The sequence below is a fragment of the Stegostoma tigrinum genome, chromosome 8 (genome assembly GCF_030684315.1).
Source record: "Stegostoma tigrinum isolate sSteTig4 chromosome 8, sSteTig4.hap1, whole genome shotgun sequence".
NCBI lineage: Eukaryota > Metazoa > Chordata > Chondrichthyes > Orectolobiformes > Stegostomatidae > Stegostoma > Stegostoma tigrinum.
Genome location: NC_081361.1, coordinates 60,864,630 through 60,886,719, shown reverse-complemented (window position 1 = coordinate 60,886,719; position 22,090 = coordinate 60,864,630). Strand labels below are relative to the sequence as shown.

Here is a 22,090-nt window from a genome sequence, read left to right as displayed (position 1 = left end):
CTAGCTCATTAGCTCCTGTCTCTGCCGATCTTGGAACTTCAGGGAAAGGGTGGTGATGTCCTTCAGTTCACAGTCACACCTTACAGTGACTGCTTTTCCTGCCCTATTAGAATCTTACAGTAACGCAACAGTCATTTACTCCAGAGGGCCTGATCTAATCATTAAAATTGTCGTCCAATTAGTCCAATGTGTTGTCCCTTTCCCAAAGCCCAGCAAGTTTTAGACATTATGGAGTGAAATTGGTCTACACCAGTGACTTGGAACAGACTCACAGCAAATCCGCAGCTCATCTTTCATCGCACCGGTTTTTATTTTCCATTCGTTACTGTCCTCCATGAGGTCATTTCAAAAATCTTCCACGGGCCTCAATGTGGATTCCATCCGTCAAGAGGCAGATTGAACATGAGCTTCGCAGCAAGGTAAGTCGAATAAAACTACAGGGCAGCAGGAACCTCTATACATATTCCTCCTTTGGCTTCAACAGGGCCTTTGACTCTGTCATCTGGAGGATGATGGAATATCTTCGTCAAACTTGGCTGCCCCTAAAATTCATCATGACCATCCTCTATCTGCTGCACAGTAGCAAGCCAGCTGTGATCTCACCAACAAATCCATCAGGGATCCAATAATGAGTGCAATCTGGGGTCAAGCAAGCCCATCTCATCAAAACTATTCTCCATCTTCCTTGCTGCAACACTCCATCTCATATTCATTAATCTTTCTACTAGTTTGGAGGTAATCTGCAGGATGAGCAGGAGCCTGTTCCGCCTGCATCACCACCACGCCAGCACCATGACGACCCTGGCCTCCATTCTCAGCTGCAGCACACAGATGGCACTTGTGTGTGCCCACTCAGAGACCAAGCTCTAAACCAGCTTCGATGTATTCGCAGAGGTGTCTGACAGAACAGGCCTTAGACTAAACATTCAGAAGACAAAGGTGCTCAAACAGCCTGCTCCAACTGTGTAACGGTGCCCTCTAGCTGCCCAAATTCATGGCAAGCCACTGGGCAAAAACGGATTGATTCTCATACCTTGGGAGCCTTCTTTCAGTGAGATAAGACAGGGACAATGAAATTCAACATTGCCCCGGGTGTGCCAGCACTGTCTTAAACTATCTCAGAAACCCAGCGTTTGATGATAAAGACCTCAAGCCCAACGTTAAGCTCATTCCTACAGGGCAGTTGTGTTACCGTCCATCCTGCATGCAGCAGAGATGTGGACAGCATGCAGGAGGTATCTCAAATCCTTTCAGAAATATAACCAGCGAAGCTTCCTGCATCTCCAATATTAGAACCTCTCTCATCAAAATTCCCAGCTTCGAAACATCGGTTACAGTCACCCTGCACTGTTGAGTGGGCCACACAGGACTCCCAAAATGAGCACTCTATCCTGAGTTTTGTCACAACCAGCCAGGATCATACAGAAGATGCTCTAGTGGCATCCACGGAGAAATACAAGATCCCCATTGATGGCCTGGTGGACCACACAGGGGCCAACCACATTGAGTGACTTTGATGGGCCCAGGTGGAGGCAAAACACAAGGAGAGGCAGGAACTTACAAGACCCACCTGCTACAGAGTTTGTAGAACCAGGAATGGCCTAGTAAAGTCAAACTCAGGACACACAACACCAGAATGAAAGAACGTCACCCTTAATCCTGAGGGCCTGCCTCAAAGAAACATTAGAGCTCATGGTATAATTTTGTGATAAGGGGCCCATTGTTTATTGTGTTTGGGTAAGTCAAATCACAGAAAGTGTACATAAAATGGAGAGGCAAGGAGCCTCCACCAGTAAACCATGCTTTGATCAAAGGCAAAATGTCTTTACAACTGTTTCCAATGAATGGCAAGGAACTTGTTCAGGAATAAGCAGAGATTCTGCAGGAAAATAAAGAACATCGGAACGTAGGAAGAAATGTAGGCCATTCAGCCCCTATTCCAATGACAGCATAGCTGATCTGTGGCCGAACTTCACATGCCTGTCTTTGGCTTGTATCCCTTAATGCCTTTGTTTAATAAAACTGTACTGATGCAGCATCCAATGCAATCTGTAGAAGAGAGTTTCAAACATCTACCGGCCTTTGTGTGTAGAAGTGCTTCCTAACATCTCTCTTGAATGGTCTGGACCTAATTCTCAGGCTACGCCCCCTGGTTCTAGAGACCCCAATCAGTGGAAATAGTTTATCTTTATCTACGTTGTCTTTTAATGTTAATATCTTGCAGACTTCAATCTGATCATCCCTTAATTGTATAGAAAACAGGCCTAATTGGAAAGTTTCTCCTCATAACTTAAATCCTGAAGTCCAGGTATTCTTGTAAACCTATGTTGTACTCTTTTCAAGGCCAATATATCCTTCCTACGATCTGCTCACAGTACTCTAAGTAGGGTTGAACCAGGGTTTTGTATAACTACAGCATAACATCTGCGACCTTGCATTCTAGTCCTTTAGATATAAAGGCCAGCATTCCATTAGCTTTCTTGATCATATTGTGACATTTTAAAAATCTACGCCAAACGCCACTGTTTTCCCCATTCACTTAGTCTATCAATATCTCTTTGTAATGCCATCATCTACACTGTCGCTACTGCTGCCTAAATTTAGGTCATCCACAAATTTTGATAAATGACTCTCTATGTCATTATCCAAGCCTTAATAAATAATGTGAATATTTGAGACACTAACACAGATCCTTGTGGAACACCAAGCTGACGTTTCGGGCCTAGCCCCTTCATCAGAGAGGGGGATGGGGAGAGGGAACTGGAATAAATAGGGAGAGAGGGGGAGGCGGACCGAAGATGGAGAGTAAAGAAGATAGGTGGAGAGAGTGTAGGTGGGGAGGTAGGGAGGGGATAGGTGAGATGCTGCTTGGCCTGCTGTGTTCATCCAGCCTCACATTTTATTATCTTGGAATTCTCCAGCATCTGCAGTTCCCATTATCTCTGACCCTTGTGGAACACCACTGGTCACATTCTCCCAACTTGTGTACCTACCCATTGTTGCTACTTTATGTCTCCTGCCACTCAACCAATTCCCCCTCAATGCTGTGGGTTTCTACTACAGTTAATGGTCAATCATGTGGGAATTTATCAAATGTCTTCTGAAAGTCCATATCAACAATACGCCTAGACATTCCCCTGGCAACTTCCTGAGTCACCTTCTCAAAAAATTCAGTGAATTTTGTCAGACACGATCTATCCATCATGAGTCCATGCTGGCTCTCCCTGATTAACTTAAAATCTTCAAGGTGATCAGTTATCCTAACCTTGATTATAGACCCCAACAATTTCCTCACATAAATGTTAGCTAACTGGTCTGTAATTCCTAGATTTTCCTCTTCCACCCTTCTTAAGTGTGACACAAGCAATTTGCCAATTCAGCAAAATGACTAGTATCTAGACTCTGAAAAGTATAGTTCGGGTGTTTACAGTGTGCTACCCTGCTTCCTTTAACAGCCTTGCCTGGAAACTGTCAGGTTCTAAGGATTTGTTGCTCTTTAGTTCAGTTAATTTCCACATTCCTGATATTCTACTTAAGTTAATTTTACTCAGTCCGTGTTCCCGATCCACTATTAATTTCATTAGGATTTCCAGCAAAGCTCTTCTCTTTTTCTACAGTGAATACTGAGGCAAAGTAACTATGCAACACATCTACCATTTCCCCACATTCATTGAAAATATCCCCACTTTCAGTCTTTAGTGGGCCAATGCTGCTCCTGACCACCTGTTTTTCCTTTATGTAACTATAAATTTCTCCTTTTGATTCCGTTGTCCCTGGCAAATCTCCTTTCCTCACCAATTTTAGCAACTCATTGTAGAGATTGGAATCAAGGCCAGGTGGATCTCATTGGACCAAGTTAACAACCCCATAGTCAATCAGGGAGCCCTGGCTGACAGATATAAACAGGATATTCAGAAAGTCTCAGTCTAGGGACTGGCTTAAGCCAGCTGGTCAGACCCTGTGTACATGTACACGGTGCAGGATACCGGCCTCTGTGCAGTTAGTTCACTCATATTAATTGCTTTCTCGTCCTTTGCTGGTTTTTGTATCATTCCCATTCAGCAGGCTGCATGCCTTCTTTTGCATTTTTGTTTGCATTTTCTTTTACTTTTATGCTGGGCCATATCTCCTCAGTTGTCCATGGCTGTTTTCTTCCAGTGAAGTGCAGTTCCCCCTCTCCACAAAGGTATAAACTGGTTTTGCTTTGGGTTAAATGCTTCTTCAATCATCCTGATCAGAGGCTGTTGATCTGCCAGCAGAGCCAGGAGTGTGACAATGATTGAAATGACAAGATTGGTGAGATAAATTCTAGCTGAGCAGGAAATTTAGAGAGAGAGAGGACATGTCAAGCAACTGATTTTTTTTTAAGAGTAGACATAGACTTGTGCGGCACAGACAGCATAATGTGTTTGAAAAAGTAATAATAATTACAGGGCCATAAAGTTTTAACATAGATCATACATCTCAGACTCATGAACATTAGGCTAGGTTTTCAATACAATATAGGAAAATACACATATTTAATGAAATATAAAAGCTTTTCGGTGAGTTATCCTTCCCAGATAATGCAATCAGAAGCTGCTGATAGTCTATTTATATTAAAACCTTATTGGTGTCCAGCCCGAAGCCATCATATTCCAGCGAACAGACAAATGGTGGATGTGTGGGCTTTAAGTCAGTAAATTGAATATACTCACCAGCACATATTCATTCCTCTCCATACACCTAACTAATGTGTACAATTTTTACTGAAAGACTCACCAATGAACATAAGTGTGATAGCTCCAACCACCATAATCACCGTCTGTAGAGCATCTGTGTAAATCACAGCCGTCAACCCACCTGTCAATGGGAAGACAAAAATATCCATTTACTGAGCAAATAATCCCAGACTGAAAATAATAAATCCGATATAAACATTGTCAAGCTACTCCCTGAAGCTTTTAGATTAATTTAAACTAAGAGAAGTCTTTCTAGAATACTTCAGCATATGGAGTGAGAGAGAACTTATGCTCTTCCCAGCATAAATTTCAACTTGTTTTATTACATGTATGATGAGAAATTATACAAGGATCTATGAAACGTTCAACACAGAAGATATATCAGGACAGAATGCCAATTTAATAGTGAGAAAACGGGACATGTATGGAAGGAAGGTTTGAGAGAGTTGTGTTTATTTACTTAAGTAAAAGGGATTTAAACTCAATATTTTAACCTCTTCCTTTTATTTTGTTGCGGACTGGCAGAGAATTTGAAATATTAATCAATTGGACTTTAGCTCTCAAGTGCCTAAGTACATTCACGATACATGTTTATGTAAAATTTTCCCGTCTTCTTTAGTTTCCTGTGCAATGCACCAATTAGATAATAAATTAATGTTGGCCTTTGTTAACACTGCTATCGAACATGATTTGATCTTATTTCAGCTCTGATGCATGTGCTGGGTGGTATGTCTAACAAGATGTTTGTCAACTAATAATACAATTATCAGTGGGGGGAGGAGAGGGGACGAATGATTATCTTACAGTTCTCGAGAGGAGGGCAACATTTTATTTTCTTGAATTTTCTTTTTTTTGGAATATCACTGTATATTGGAGTTCTAATGGTCCATGATATTGTGTGTTACACTACACAGGTTTGATGCAGAGTCCTCACATAACCTCCGGTGTAATATTGGGAAAAATGCTGAATAGAGTTTTACTTTTACCGAGCAGGAGGCAGGGCTGGGAACATGGGGCTATGTTTAAAGATTGACAAGCACTATCTCGAGGCAATAACAGAGCAACACAGATAAGGGGCAGAAATTTACAAGAAGTTGGCAGTGAGCCGATCGATGTACAACAAGCCAAAATGCATTGTGGGCAGGTTCAAACAATACACCTCTCAATGGGGAAGAAGTCTAACCCTCTAGACCTGATGTCCAATCTGACTGGCCAGCAGAATCAGGGTTCTATAGCGGGCAGTGCCAGGGCTACAGGTAGGCCTACAAAAGAGGCCCTTTAAGGAGAGGTGATAGCCTGGTGGTTTTATCGCTGGGCAGTTAATCCAGAGACCCAGGTAATGTTCTGGGGACCTCGGTTTGAACCCTGCCATGGCAGATGGTGGAATGTGAATTCAATAAATATCTGGAATTAAGAGTCTAACGATGCCCATGGACCCATTGCCGATTATCAGAAAAACCCATCTGGTTCACTAATGTCCTTTAGGGAAGGAGACTGCCATTCTTACCTGGTCTGGCCTACATGCGACCCCAGACCCACAGCAATGCGGTTGACTCTTAACGGCTCTCTGGGAAATTTGGGATGGGCAATGAATGCTACCTAGTCAGTGACGCCCTCATTCTGTGAATGAATAAAGAAAAAAAAAGTCCAATGGATCCATAGATCCAGATAAGTCAGGGCCACTTGTCAAGGAGAGTATTGTCAACTTAGGAGGCAGGGTGATCGGGGTTAGGGTGGGAGGTGGTGAGAAGTGAGTTTTAGAGTATGTAAGGGTGGGAAGGAAAGTGGGGAAATTGCTATCTTCTGGGGGGATGCCCTGAGAAGCAAAGGGCACCCTCCAATAACAGTATCTCCTTCCTTCCCACTGTTTTAAAGCATTGTGCCCACTCTTACTCACTGCTCAATGCCAACTGTGTTACAGTGTAAGCAGGACAACATTGAGGTCAATCAGCAAGGGTGGACGGGGGCCGGTGCAGAAATGTCTTGTCCACCGTTTTGTAGCCAGGCTTCACAGTCACCATTTTGTCAAAATGTGACACTGCCAGAAGAAGGGATATTATTTCAAAAATAGTTTTTGAACAATCTATTTTCGGTTCCTTCTTTGATTGCCTGTCATTTTCAAACTGAGTGGGGGAATACACTGTCAAGCTTTTGTCCATTTGTTTCCAGAAATGGCTCCTAATGAAACTGCCTCAATGCATCTCTTTCTTTACTTAAATTCACTGATTTCCTTTGTTTCTTCCTTTTAATGAACTACGTGATCTGGGAATCATCATGAAACAGAAACTCAGGTTTAAACTCATGCCTGACATCATGTTTTTTACACAGAGAGTGGCTCGTATGTGGAATGAACTGCCAGATAAAGTGGTGGATGCGAGTACAGTTACTATGTTTAAAAGACATTTGAATAAGTTCTTTAATAAGAAAAGTTTGCGGGGATATGGGCCAGGTGAAGGTAGGTGGGACCAGTTTAGTTTGGTAACACGGTCAGCATGAACTGGTTGGACTGCAGTGTTCTGTGTATTGGTCCCCTCAAACCCATTGATCAACCATTGATAAAAGACAGAAAATATATTACAAAATGTGATGTAGAATGGAATTATAAAGTTGGTGTATTAGGAATAAGATTAGACTTGCTGCATCCAGGGCTTTACTACAGATATCTAATCTTGCGCTTGGATTCCCACGTATAAGCCGAATCAAGTTGAAAATGTGAGTAATATCATATTATTATGCCCTTATTATGGTGAAATTAACCTTTTGGCAATAAATCAAAAGAGCCAACAAGCAAACTGGCAGCAAGTTCTACATCTCATTTGCTTTTATTCTCTGTTGTACTAATTTTGGCATTCAAAATTTTAGCAAAGATCTGTAGCTCGGGTTCTGGGTGAGGTTGTTGACTTGCTCACCAAGCTGGCTTGTTCTTGTTCAGACGTGTTGTCACTATGCTAGGCTTCATCAGAGGCTCCACTGATGATGTCACCTAGCATGGTGATGAAACGTCTGAACGAGAACAAGCCAGCTCAGTGACCAAATTCCTGCATTTTATTGCTATGCTTCAATTAATTATACTTCTACTATATTTCACTCTACTAATCTCCTAAAATAATTCCACATTGCCCTAAATTTATCATGTCCCAAACTCATACATAATATCAGTTTTGCTCTCCTTTCACTCAAGTAAAAACATTTTTAAATTAAAGAATTTCATCAGAAAATTAAATTCACCATTTGTAACCAGTTGTAATCCAATTCAAACTGTACAAACGTATGAGTAATTACCTCAAAGTTAGTGAAACATCTATTACGCTTGAAGTTTATGCACTGGGTACAGGCATCACTGACAACAGAGAACAATTGCTCCTGTTTACAGTTTTATCTTTGCAGTTTGCTGGTAATATTTCTTTATATCAACAGATTACTGAAACATTTTCAATTAAAATGAAATCTGTGTCCAACTGCTTCATCTTTGCAGATCTTAGTACCTGTGCTTAATTTTCAAAAAGTTAGCAATGCACATTTTGCTACATTTTTGTTCTGTTATGTGAAAGGAATTACAAATGAGCAGGATTTTATTGAAAAAATATCTGACGTTGCACTACTGCTAACTATGGAAACAGAAGAATGCCCTCTTTCTCTGACTTTTTAATACTTCGAAAAAGATTTAAATAAAGTTCAAGCAACAGCTACCTTTTAATTGTACCAAAATCATGCAATAGAACTTGACCATAGGACTTAAAGTTGTAGTTACATTCTGGAAAATTGTGACTGTAGGTAAAACAACTTTAAGTGAAACATGGTTTCCCATGGGCATCAATGCTAAAGAGAGAGTTAGGTTCCCTTGGACAATTTTTGTTTGGAGAAAACAATGTGCAGGTTGAAATGCTGTACGATGTGTGAGGATTCACGATGGTGTATTCAAGTGTATTGAAGTATAGGATATTCCTACTTGAGATTACTTGTAAAATAAAACAAATCACTAAATATAAAAATAATACAGTATAATAATATAGCTGTATAATAATAGTTTTCACACAAAGGGTGATGAGTGCCAGAGAAGGTGGTAGAAACAGACACAATAGCAGCATTCAAGAAGGATGTGGATGAATACATGAACAGGAAGGGACTAGAGGGATACAGGTCCTGTAAGTGAAGACAGTTTTAGCATGGAAGGGCAAAATGTGTCAGCACAGGCTTGGAAAGCCAAAGGGCCTGTTCCTGTGCTGTACTGTTCTTTGTTCTAGTTATGTACTGCAGAACCTTTCTCAGCAGAAAAGAAACTTCAAAACATCATTAACATGAAATCGTGCGCATTCGTACATGTCTATATTCATAGGTAAATAACATTTAAAACAAAATAAACAAAATGTAGAAGAAATAAAATAAAAATGTAAGTACTAGAAATTAACATCAGCATTCCACTCACCCGATAAAATTTTAATTGGCCAGGTTCCATCTACTGGCTGAAGTCGGTCAGCGCAGGAAGAACGAACTGCACTAATTAACTGAGATAACAAGGTGAAGAGATAATGGGAACTGCAGATGCTGGAGAATCCAAGATAACAAAGTGTGGAGCTGGATGAACACAGCAGGCCAAGCAGCATCAGAGGAGCAGGAAGGCTGATGTTTTGGGCTGAGACCCTTCTTCAGAAATTTCGATTTCTGAAGAAGGGTGTAAGCCCGAAACGTCAGCCTTCCTGCTCCTCTGATGCTGCTTGGCCTGCTGTGTTCATCCATCTCTACACCTTGTTATCTCAGATTCTCCAGCATCTGCAGTTTCTACTATCTCTGCACCAATTAACTTCCAACACTAAGTCGGGCATAGGATTTCAGTACATGTTCAGAATGGCAGCCAGGACAGAAACGGATACCTAGGGATTCTATGAAAATAACTCTATAGCCTGCTTACTCTCAAGACCTTATCCCCATTTTTCCATTCCTGCATTCAGAGTCTCCAGTTTCATCTGGTTCACACGTCCGTCTTCACTCCCACCCAGACACATCCCCCTAAGCCAGCAGTTCCCCTGTCTAACCCACTTAACCTAAACAACCCTGGGAACCATGGTATGGCCAGTCCACCTAGCCTACACATCTTTGGACTGTGGGAGGAAACAGGAGCACCCAGAGGAAACACAAGCAGACATGGGGAGAATGTGCAAACTCCACTCAGACAAACTCTGCCTGAGGCTGGAATTGTACCCAGGTTCCTGGCACTGTGAGGCAGCACTGCTAACCAATGAGCTACCACGTATTTTGTCACAAACAATGCCAAGCTGAAACCCATAAAGTTGAACAAACAAATTATCACTATTTTCTTAACAATGTTGAAGAGAAACAATGCTGAGTCAATTTTAAATTGGAGACTTACTATGTAGTAGAGCTTTAAATACTTCTCTTGAATTAACTTTTTGAGTGTGCTAATATATATTTCAGGACAGTAAGAAGATGACTTACGTAAGAATTCTACCAGATAAAATCTACGCATTATTAAGACATGGGTTTTGTTTTAAAATAAGGAACAGCTTTTTGAACTACATTGTCCAGTTTGACTTTCAGGACCTCACAGGATCCTTAGAAATCTGCAAACTGTATGAGTGTGTTTTTAGTCAAATGTTAAAAAGCAAGCACAACAAGCATATCTTAACAAGTGAAAGAACAGTATAATGGAGAGACAACAGAAGCCATATTGTGGCTCTCTTTTCTCTATTTTCTCCAATGAATGATTTTTTTTTAGGAATAAACCCTAAAAATTAACATGAACTACCAATCCTACATACTTAAACTCTTTAAAGAGATTATATAAACTAGAATTCATGTCAATTTTTTGTCATAGTGACATTTGGCAGAGCTATTACAAGAATCTACTGTTTCAGGCCAAGGAAGGACTCGCTGTTCTTTACCATCCATATCTTATCTGAATCAGGCATTTAGTTTTACTGGCAATAACCGCCTAGAACACTGTTCTTTTTTTCACAAACTTACCAGTTTTTATGGTTTATTTGTTGTCTAATGTTATTGCCGTTGCCATCAATAAATTAACTATCAGGCTGCATATACATTATTCAAGCTTTAAGGTATGAATACAGTGGCCTCCAAACCTGGCTTCTTGTGTCTTCCCCACATTTGGTGTTATGCTTTCCAGATGTCTACACCTTAAGTTTCATACTTCTCAGCCTGTGCTTTTGCCTCTTTCCCTCTACCTTTAAGCTGCTCCTTGAAACCTATCCCTTTGATGAAGCTGATGATCACCAAGTCAAGTGTACCCTTCTGTGACATCTTCTTAACTTTGTCTGATCATGCTGCTGTGAAGTACCTTGGGATGTTGACACTTGAGGTCTATGTAAATGCAGGTTGTATTGTAATCACTCAATCCGTCGGAAAACGGCACTTTTCCCCATCGAGATTTCCTGGTGTTACCCTGAGCACACAGGGAACCAGCACAAGAACTAAGAGAATTTTTTCAGTGAAGTATCAGTGTGATTTCAGAGCAATATCAGTATCAGGTTCACCTGTACATTTTCCATACTTCAGAATAATTTGTAGCATAGGGACAAGAAACAGTAACTAAAAGTGATACATGGAGGATTTCTCATTCAGAGTGCAGAATTGTTCTTATATGAATAATTACCAGCTACTGTGTAAAAGGCAGTCACTGCCAGCAGAACCACTGTAGAAAGGTAGAGATTCCAACCCAATGCAACTTGGATGAAAAGGGCTCCAGAGAAAATGTCAGTCTGAAACAGGAACACATTTAAAGGTAGGCAAACAATAACAAAAGCTTCAGGCTTATTAATTAGTCAAAAAATTGGTAATAATTTCCCATCTGATTTAAAGTACCAAATATAGTGACATGAGAAAATTTAATCAACAATTTTCAATGATGTCACTTTTGTTAAATGATTTACAAGTGTTTACCAACTTCTGCAAATCATTTATTTATTACAATGTGATCTTTATGTACATCAGTTTCTTCTTTTCTGGCCACTTTTGTGGAGCCATCAGCATTTCATACCTTCAAAGATCTTTGATCTCCAACATTCCATTTTATTCCATTACGCAGAGATTAAGGTAAATAATTTACAGCTGACTACAGGCAATAGGCTTCTGGCCTTAACTCAAATAACAAAACCTCTCCTGATTGAGGCTAGGAAAATCAACATTGTTCCATACTGCCTTGAGGGTAGAACTATGGTCCAGGCACATCCGAATGAGAAAAATGGGTGAAATTTTATGCCCAAGCTCCAGAGAAGAGTTTGGAGGCAGGGGGTGGGTGCATGGAGACCTTTGATCAGGAGGAAGAAAGCAATATGGGAGCTCGTCATTTTACTGATATTCCCCAATCAAGCTTCAGGCAAAGTCCCTCATTTTGCAGCGGCTGGTGGGGGAGTCACCAAGTCAGACAGCTACTCAACAAAATCAATCAGGTTTAGTTGCAAACAAAACAATCTAACGGATGTTTTAGCTCCCGTCCAATTCTCATTTTGCACATTTGTGTGAGAGCCCTGACTCCTATTAACTTGCTGGAAAAGCTCCACACTAGAGGAAATTTTGCATGATCGACAGTTTCCTCAATATTTATATTTTCTAATCAACCTGTTCAGAGATTTTATTGCACGCTACTGGAGAAGGTAGGATTTGAACATGGGCCTCCTAACTCAGGAGTAGGGATGCCACCATTGTGCGACAAGACCCCCATCTGGTTTGATGTTTAGATATTTCTAACCAGCCCGTTTACAGCTATTATTACACACCTCTGGAGCAGTTAGGACTTGAACCCAGGCCTTCTGGTTCAAAGGCAGGGGCACAATCACTGTGCAAACAAGATGCTGTCCAGCTCACTGTTTCTCTAAAGATGACAAAACAGGTGTCAGGTGCTTATAGGTTCTGTTATTAATATTTTAAATGTATGGTTAGGGACCCTTTTGTGGTGCATTGGTACTGTCCCTGCCACTGGACAAGAGAGGCTTGGGTTCAAGTCCCAGCTGCTCCAGAGATGTGTAATAACATCTCTGAACAGGTTGGCTAGAAAAATAGTTTAAGTATCTGGTTGAATGCATTTTTATGGGGTTGTAGTAATAGCCGTTCATAAGGAACTTTATGAATTGCATCTGTAGATGCTATTGCTACCTGAGGGTTCAATAGTTCTGTACAGAGTAAATGTTCAGTGAATGAGCATGGGGTTCATATGAATTGCAATGAAATATGAAGGGGCTATGGGGATGAGTGGAGGGGTACGGGTTGGTATGATAAGAATGAGGGACTATCAGGGTGGGCAGCAGGCAGAGATTGCCTTGGTGAATGACTGGTTGGAGGAGGAGCTGTGAGGTGTGAGAGCTAGATGGCCTATAATTATACACAGCAACTGAAATGAAGTCCCAAAGAACTGAGAAGACCTTATAACCAGTTCATGTCGGCATTCAGCATCTCCAGCAGCTGTGTCTGACCTGCGTCTAGGGACAGGTGGCTCAACTCCAACAACACACTGCTGCCACCCTGTTTGAAAATTACACCTTTCGGTAGATGTTCTCCTGAGGTAGATGTGCCAACCTGGGAAATTTCCTAATTTCCTCAACCATCTCTAATATGATAGCCCAGGTCTTGATTATCAAACACCAGAGCTTGGACTAACTTAACTCTTCCTATTGATAAAGTGTGTGTCCTTTGTCAATTTCACACATCCCTCAGGAAAAAGACCGGAAGAATCATCAGCTCATCAGTAGTTACATAAACCAGACTAGAGTACCTCTTGACTGCTGGTTACAAATGGTCAGAAGAAGAAATTCAGGACTGGAGCACCGTGGGTAAAGATATGAGGAAACAAGACAGTGATGTTCATTTAGGTATAATGAAACTAAGGTGAATCATATATAGCAATGAAGAAATAATTCGGTTTGGTGTTACTTATATTACTTGCGAGGTGTTCCAGTTTAGTGCTTTCTACACATCCATAAGATTTATGGCGTTGTCACTTCTTTCCACGAACGTGAATTGTGCTCAAGAATAGCTTTCTTTTATTGCAACTAATAGCACAGTGCCAGGTTTCAGCGAGAAAAAAAATCAATCACAACAAAATGACCCTGGATGTTGGTAAAAATACTATATTAGGTCATCAGTGGGAGAAACACTCCCTATCTTCTTGCACACTCAATAACTCTCAGCAAGAGATAGCCAACTTGAACTATTTGTGCAAGAACAGAATAAAATGCCATCAGTCATTTATGTTCCAATGTCAATGAGCTAGGTCCAAAAAAACAGCACTGAGGGTTATAATCTGGAGAGTAGGAGCATGTACAAGAAGAAGAGGAAAGAAAGAAATGAAAAGATCAGAATGGTATAAGAAGCTTTAGAGAGAATTGGAAGGCAATACAAATCAAAGCCGGAGAAGGAATAGATTAAACAAATCACATTTCTAAGGTCGGCAGGAGGGAATGCTTGTTGTCTTAGACAGAGACATTGTTAAAAAAAACTGCATCGGTGGTACTGTCAGCACAGTTGGTGTTAACCTAATATCTTCCCTCCCAGGCTCCTGGGTCACCAGGTTCTTTTTGGCTTTACCAGGTTTGCCATCTTACCCGTTGCCACTTCATCTGTGAAAACAATCAATATCCTCTGACCACCTCAGAGATGGTGCCTGACCTTCAGACTATTTCCAGCTACTTCTCCTTGCATTCCAAAATTTGCTACGGTATTTTGCAGTTTTGATGAAATAAAGAAAGATTGAAAAATAGTGAAGGGAAAATTTGGGCTAAGAGAGTGTTGCACATATAAGACTAATGTGAAAAACTTCACTGCGAGAATTGCAAATGAACTTTTGAGATTGATATTGAACTGAAGCAGTTCATGTGATTTCAATATGAAACATGGAAATCTAACTTAGGTACCAGCAATTCATGGTGCTTCTTCGAGCATAATCTAACAACGGGAATATGAGACTTAGTGCAGGAATAGGTCATTTGGCCCACCATTCAATACAGTCATGAATGATCTGGTAGTACTCTCAACTCCACTTTCCTCTCTGTCTCCCATAATCCTTAACCCCCTTGTCTACGAGAGATCTTTTTAATTCAGCCTTGAATAAATTCAACACTCCAGCTTCTGTTGCTTTCCAGGGATGTGAATTCTAGGCTGATAGCGCTTTAAGAGAAAAAAAAATTCTCAATCTTTATCTTAAAATAGATAGCTCCTACTCCCAAACTCTGTCTCCTATTTCTAGACCCTCCCACGAGAGGAAACATCCCAAGGTATGCACCCTAATAAGTCCTCTCAAAATCATATGTATTTCAATGAGATTACATTTCATTTTTTCTATACTCCAACAGGTACAAGCCCAAACTGTACAACAGTTCTTCGTAATACTACACCTTCTTCCTGGTTATTAATCAGTGAACTTTCTTTGAGCTGCTTTCAATGCAATTATACATTTTTGTAATAGGAGTTGCAAAACTGCAACAGTACTCAAAATGTTTTCACCAAGATACCATCTCAACAACAGTAAAAGTTCCCTGGTTTTATATTCCATTCCTCATGTAATGAACGCCAATATATGATTTGTCTTCCTAATTATGTGCGTATTCACTTTTCGCGATTCATTTACCAGCATACTGCATTCTCTAGACCACCAAATTTTGAGATCTCTCTCCATTTAATCTCTGTGCTGTTTTTCTATTCTTCCCACCTAAGCGGCATTCATATTTCCCAATTACACTCCCTCTGCCAAAATCTTGTAGCCTCAGTTACCCTGACAACACAGCATTATTTCTCCCACTCACCGATATCTTAGTGAACATGTACAGGATAAGGGAAAGCACAGACATGTAGATTCTGATTCTCTGTCCTCCGAACCTTTTCTTCAAATACTCAGGCATAGTGATCACACCAGCAGCAATGTACACAGGAACAAAAATCCAGCCAAGTGCCACGAGAACCCAAGAAGCCTAAAAAAACAAGAAGTACAAGAAGTCAGTTCTCCGCTTGTGTTCAGAGTAATATCACATTGACAAATCATATTAAATCCTGCTGAAGAAATGTAAAATTTCCAATCAGTTCCCAAAGAACACATGGACATTGTTAGTTTCGTTTCCAACTCTTCTGTAAACTGAATATTGAATGTGTAATATATAATGTGTTATGGGGATTATTTTATATTTTGTCCAGTGTTCAAAATCATTTAATATTTAAGAATAAACAATTAACTGTTGGGAAAAAAGAAGTGACTGTGAGCAGATCCTTAAACAGAGCCTTCCAAATCCACGGCCACTTCCATGTAGAAGGACAAGGCCAGCAAAAAGTCGGGAACACCACCCCCTGCAAATTCCTCTCCAAGTCACTCACCACCCTGACTTGGAAATATATCACTGTTCCTTCACTGTCGCTGGATCAATATCCAGGAATTTTCTCCCTAATGGATCTACCTAGAGTACATGGTCTGCAACAGTTCAAGAAGGCAGCTCACTACCACCTTCTTAAAGGCAACTAGAGGTGGCCAGTCCCAGGAGTAATTTTTTTAAAAATTGCTTTATGTGTGCTGCCTACTTTAAGTTTCATCTTGAGTAAATGTCAGGCCACAGGCAGAATCTTACAGGGGACTGAGTGACATAGGTTTTAATGATAATTTATGGACAGAACTGGGCAATAGGCTTATTTTGATGTAAGGATGACTTTCCTGCATCTCTTACCTGTCTGCCAAATGGTGAGGCAAATTTCTCACCAGGCAGCAACGACTTGCCAATTAAGGGGGAGTTACAATTTGTAAACCACCTTATTAACAGCACAACTCACCTTGTTAACATTCAGCTTTCAATCTTATAAATCTGCCAAACAACCTAGACGTTGAGAATTCTCCAGACGGAAGTCTGAGCTGTTCGCCTGGTGGCTTCAGCTTGCCACAACTCGAAGGGGGCCTCTGCGTTGCTCAACACCAAAAGAATCATCTCAGAGTAAGAGTCACAGTCACCAGCTGCACATCCTGCTCTTCCAAGAACACTGGCATATGACATTTATTGAACCCTCGCATCCACTGTGGAACCTCTCTGACCCACTTGCAGTCTGTTTAGAAAGCACAGACACATATTGCAGGGCACACCAGTCACTAGCATCGACAGGCTGGGGCAGGGACACTGTGCACTTGGACAGGCACCCAGTTCATGGATTAGACCTGGCTGTATGTCAGGCCTGCTTGCTCAGTGCCTACTCACATAGTGCTCACCTGCATATTCCCAGCATTCTTGCCTTTCTAGGTCATGCTTGCCAGGAGGAACTGAAAGCTACTGCATTGACGTGTTCCCGCGTGCGTATGCAGAGACAGGCCGCTTGTTATGTTTGTCAACAGCGATCTGCCTGGTGCGAGGGTGACATCCAGCTCTACACCTTGTTATCTGAGCTAGACAAAGCCTTCCTTGTGGGTGTTGGAGCCCATCTGCATCAGGCGCTAACACCAGACAAGGCCCAAATGACACGTGGTTCTGGGAAATGTGAGTTGGGTGCAGAGGACCGGACTGTCAAATAGTCATTGACTATAATGCTGGCATGTTGTTTGCATCATGAGGAATTTCAGCCTTTACCAATTTTGATTGCGTTTGCCTTGAGTGGTTCTAAATAAAAGCCCATGCTTGGAATGATCTGTTTGCTTCCCTGTACATGATGTTTCCCTGCCGGATAATGACAAGTCCAGTGGGTAGTGGGCAATGGGGAAGAGATTAGCAGTCAGTTAGACAGGGTGTTCAGAGGGAATGTAGCTATGGATAGGTAGGCGGCCTGGGGTTTAATAGCAAGTAGGCTAAGAGAATGAGGTTGGATGTGTAAGAGAGAGTCAGCCATGACAGTTGTGTGTCATAAAGAGCTTGGCCTTGTGGCCATCGTTGGCAAGGGGCAGTGCTGCATTGCCAAGCTCACCTGGGTACATGTGGCCTTTTAAAGACATCACATCAACAAAAGATGCTGGTCTTTTGGTGGTTATCCACTGCGTGGTGAGTTGTACTGGGAACACAGTAGGATGGGGATAGAATTGGACATGAGACACATGGTAGGTTTGCTAAGATATGGCAAAGAAATCATCTGAGCCTCACAGCAGGAATCCTAACAAAATATTTGACATTACTTGTACTTAGCCAAAAACTGTAAGATTAAGCCCACAGTGATAATTTAGCATCCACTGTGACAAAGAATAAATATTTTTGTCTTATTTTAACTTGTGGGCCATCCTTGAAATTAATTCACTATTTGTAAAATTTCAGAAAAATGAACTGTGGACAGAAACTTGATCCAAGTTTCTCAAGCAAAGTATCAAGTTTAGTTCAATTGTTAGGCAAGTTATCAGGATCAGCTCATCTTTTAATCGTAGGCAAAACGAAATTTTTGCTAATGCTGGAAATGTGAAACAACATTAGAGGATACCGAAATAACTAGCAGGGTCAAGCAGCATATGTGGAGGGAGGAAATAAATTGAGCATTCAGGAGCAGCAAAGACGTATTCCCTATCAACTTTCCATAAAAGCCTCTGATTCACAGGACAAGAGCGCTTAGGAATCCATGATAGTCTGTCCATGTCTGTCAAAGATTTGCTAGAATATGGTGCAGGAATCACTCATTGCCAGTGAACGAAACAGTATAGGCAATTCCGTAAATGACTGGAATAAATCCAGTGGAATAAATTAGTGTAATATCAGAAAAAATTAGTTTATTATTCATTTCTCTATTACAAAAACGAGCTTTCGATTCCAAATCAGGGCGTGATAGCTAACTAAGGGGAATAATGATTCTAACTAATTCAAGAGGAGTTTGGTAACTTGCAAATTTTTAATTGACCGTACTATACCCTGTTCTATACAAAAGTGTGAGAAATTAATCTGGTAAGGTGTGTTAGATGAGTCATTCCAAGCAAGACTGTTATTGTATTGGGTGATTTTAACTGCCCCAATATTGACTGGGACTTTCTTAGTGCCAGGGGCATAAATACAGCAGAATTTGAAAACGTATTCAGGACAGCTTCTTGAATTAATAATAATAATAATAAAAATAATAATACTAATGAGCCTGGCCAGGTGATTGAGGGTTCCATGGGGGAGCATTCTGGGAACAGTAATCAAAGTTCTGTAAGTTTCAAGGCGGTAATGGGCAAGGATAAAACCAGTTCTAGGCTGAAAGTGATAAATTGGGAGAAGGCTAATTTCAACAGTACTAGACAGAAATTAGAGGGAGGGTGGTTGTTTGAGGGTTAATCCATGGCTAAAATGTGGGAACCTTTTAAAGGCCAGTTGATCAGAGGTCAGGACCAGTATGTTCCTGTGATGATGAAAGTAAGGATAAGTAATATTTGGAAAGAGTATCAGAGATAATGGGAACTGCAGATGCTGGAGAATCCAAAATAACAAAATGTGAGGCTGGATGAACACAGCAGGCCAAGCAGCAACTCAGGAGCACAAAAGCTGACGTTTCGGGCCTAGACCCTTCATCAGAGAGGGGGATGGGGTGAGGGTTCTGGAATAAATAGGGAGAGCGGTGGGGGAAGGGGAGATTTGGAACTGGTGAAGTCCACATTGATACCATTAGGCTGCAGGGTTCCCAGGCGGAATATGAGTTCGCTTCCCTTTCCCCCACTAAACCAGCCCAGTTCGTCCCCTCCTCCCACTGCACCACACAACCAGCCCAGCTCTTCCCCTCCACCCACTGCATCCCAAAACCAGTCCAACCTGTCTCTGCCTCCCTAACCTGTTCTTCCTCTCACCCATCCCTCCCTGCCACCCCTAGCCGCACCCCAATCTACCTACTAACCTCATCCCACCTCCTTGACCTGTCCGTCTTCCCTGGACTGACCTATCCCCTCCCTACCTCCCCACCTATACTCTCTCCACCTATCTTCTTTTCTCTCCATCTTCGGTCCGCCTCCCCCTCTCTCCCTATTTATTCCAGAACCCTCAGCCCATCCCCCTCTCTGATGAAGGGTCTAGGCCCGAAACGTCAGCTTTTGTGCTCCTGAGATGCTGCTGGGCCTGCTGTGTTCATCCAGCCTCACATTTTGTTATCTCAGTAATATTTGGAAACCTTGGATGACAAGAGATAATGAAAGTTCAGTCAAAAAGATAAATGAAGCATAAGTAAAGTTTTGAAAACGGAAATCAGACAAGGCCCTTGAGGAATATAAAGGAAGCAGGAAAGTTAAACAAGGAGCCAGGAGGGCTAAAAGTAGCCATGAAATGTTCTCGGCAAGTAGGACAAGGAGAATCCCAAAGCATTTTACAAGTGAATCAGGAGAAAGAGCGTAGCTAGGGAAAGGGTAGGTCCACTGAAGGACAATGGAGGGCATTTATACATGAAGCTGGAGAAAGTGGGTGAGGTCCTTCAAGAGTACTTCACAACAGTATTCATCAAGGAGGGCACAGATGAGGATAAGGCTGGGGGACGGGATTGTTGATATGCTCAGGCATGTCAAGAGTAAGGAAGAGGTGGTGTTCGGTATCTTGAAAAATGTTAAGGTAGATACATTCCCCAGGCCTGATGGGATCTATCCCAGGATAATGAGGGAGGCTGGGAAGGAGACGGCTGAGGGCTTGCTGAAGCATCTCTTTAGCCATAGTTAAGGTCCCAGAAGAAAACAGGCAATGTCCTTTCTTTGTTTTAGAAGGCCAACAGGGACAATCCAGGAAATTATAGATCAGTGAGTCTTACATCAGTGGTAGAGAAGCTATCCAAGAGATTCTTAGGGACAGGATTTACTCACATTTGCCGAAGAATGGACTTAATACGGGTAGTTGGAATGGCTTTATGCTGGGCAGTGCTTCTCACAAATTTGATTGAGTTTTATTTTGAGGAAGTAATGAAGATGATTAATGAGGTGGGGACAACTTATGTTGTTTACATCAACTTCACTAAAGCATTTGACAACGTTCCTTATGGCAAGCTTGTCCAGAAGATTAAGTCATGTGAGATCCACAGCAAGTTGGTAAATCGGATACAAACTGGCTTCATCTTAGAAGACAGATGGTAGTTGTGGAGGGGCATTTTTCTGACTGGAGGTCTGTGCCAGTGGATGTTCCACAAGGATCAGTGCTGGAGATTCATCCAGACAAGTGTCAGATGATGCATTTTGGAAGGACAAACGCAACAGTAAAATGTATAGTAAATGGCAGGATCCTTGGAAGCATTGACATACAAAAGGATCTTGGGGTGTAACTGCCTAACTCTCCATAGCAACACAAGTGGATCAGGTGGTAAAGAAACTGTACAATATTCTTGCCTTCGTCAGTCAGGACAGTGAGTATAAAGGTTGGCAAGTCATGTTGCTACTGTTTCAGGCTTTAGTGAGGCCATTTTTGAAGAATTCTGTGCAATTATGGCCTCCACATTATAGGAAGGATGAAGTAGACCTTGGACTGGATGCAAGAGGTTTACCAGGAGTGTATTAGCTATAAGGAGATGTTGGGCAAAATTGCTATTCTTACTCATCAGAGGCTGAGGAGCGACTTGGAAGAAGTAAATAAAATTATGAAAGGCAAAGATAAGGCGGAGAGTCAGGGCCCTTTTCCCAGGGTGGAAATGTCAAACACTCAGGGCCACAGGTTCAAGGTGAGAAGTGAAAAGTTTAAATGGGATGTGTGAGGCATGTTTTTTAAAACATAGAGGGTGGTAGTTGTCTGGAATGTGCTGCCAGGGTAAATGGTAGAAGCAAATATAATAGCAAGGTTTAAGAGGCATTTAGACAGGTAGGGAATAGAGAGACATGGACCATGTGCAAGCAGATGGGATTAGTTCAGAATAGCATCATGGTGGCACAGACATAGTGGCTGAAGGGCCTGTTGCTATGCTGTATTGTTCTTAGTGGTCTTGTAGTTCTACTTAACATCAACAGTGTCACCACCAACTTCTAATACAAAAGCAATGAAAAACAAGAGTTAAGACAGCATGCAGCTGGAGGATCCGAGATACACAGCAGGTCAGGCAGCATCAGAGGAGCCAAAAAGCTGACGTTTCGGGTCGGGACCCTTCTTCAGGAATGAGGGAGGGGGTGGGAGCTCTGAAATAAATGGAGGGAGGGTTGGTGATAGTAGGTAGGTAGTGGTGGGGATTGGTCAGTGAGGTGTAAGGAGTGGATAGGTGGGAGAGAAGACGGACAGCTCAATGAGGTGGGGATGAGAGGGGGGCTGGTCTTGGGAGGAGCTCGGGGGTGGTGAGATTTTGAAGCTGGTAAAGTCCACATTGAGACCCCTGACCTCATCCCAAGACCAGGCCCCCCTCTCATCCCCGCCTCATTGACCTGTCCATCTTCTCTCCCACCTATCTGCCCTCACACCTCACTGCCCAATCCCCACCACTACCTACCTGCTAGCACCGTCCCTCCACTCTATTTATTTCAAAATCCCCTCCCCCCCCCCATT

General features: G+C 41.8%; 1 protein-coding gene across 3 annotated transcripts in view; it reads right to left on the bottom strand.

Annotated features, from left to right (window-relative positions):
- slc5a9 (solute carrier family 5 member 9) overlaps positions 1-22,090 on the bottom strand; it is a 96,307-nt gene that overhangs the window by 57,602 nt on the left and 16,615 nt on the right. For all 3 annotated transcript variants that reach the window (XM_048540048.2, XM_048540046.2, XM_048540049.2), the window contains 3 exons: positions 15,491-15,655; positions 11,350-11,455; positions 4,762-4,842 (listed from right to left, as the gene is read on the bottom strand). In XM_048540048.2, coding sequence (XP_048396005.2) covers positions 4,762-4,842; positions 11,350-11,455; positions 15,491-15,655 — 352 coding nt within the window. The remainder of the gene's footprint in view (positions 1-4,761; positions 4,843-11,349; positions 11,456-15,490; positions 15,656-22,090) is intronic.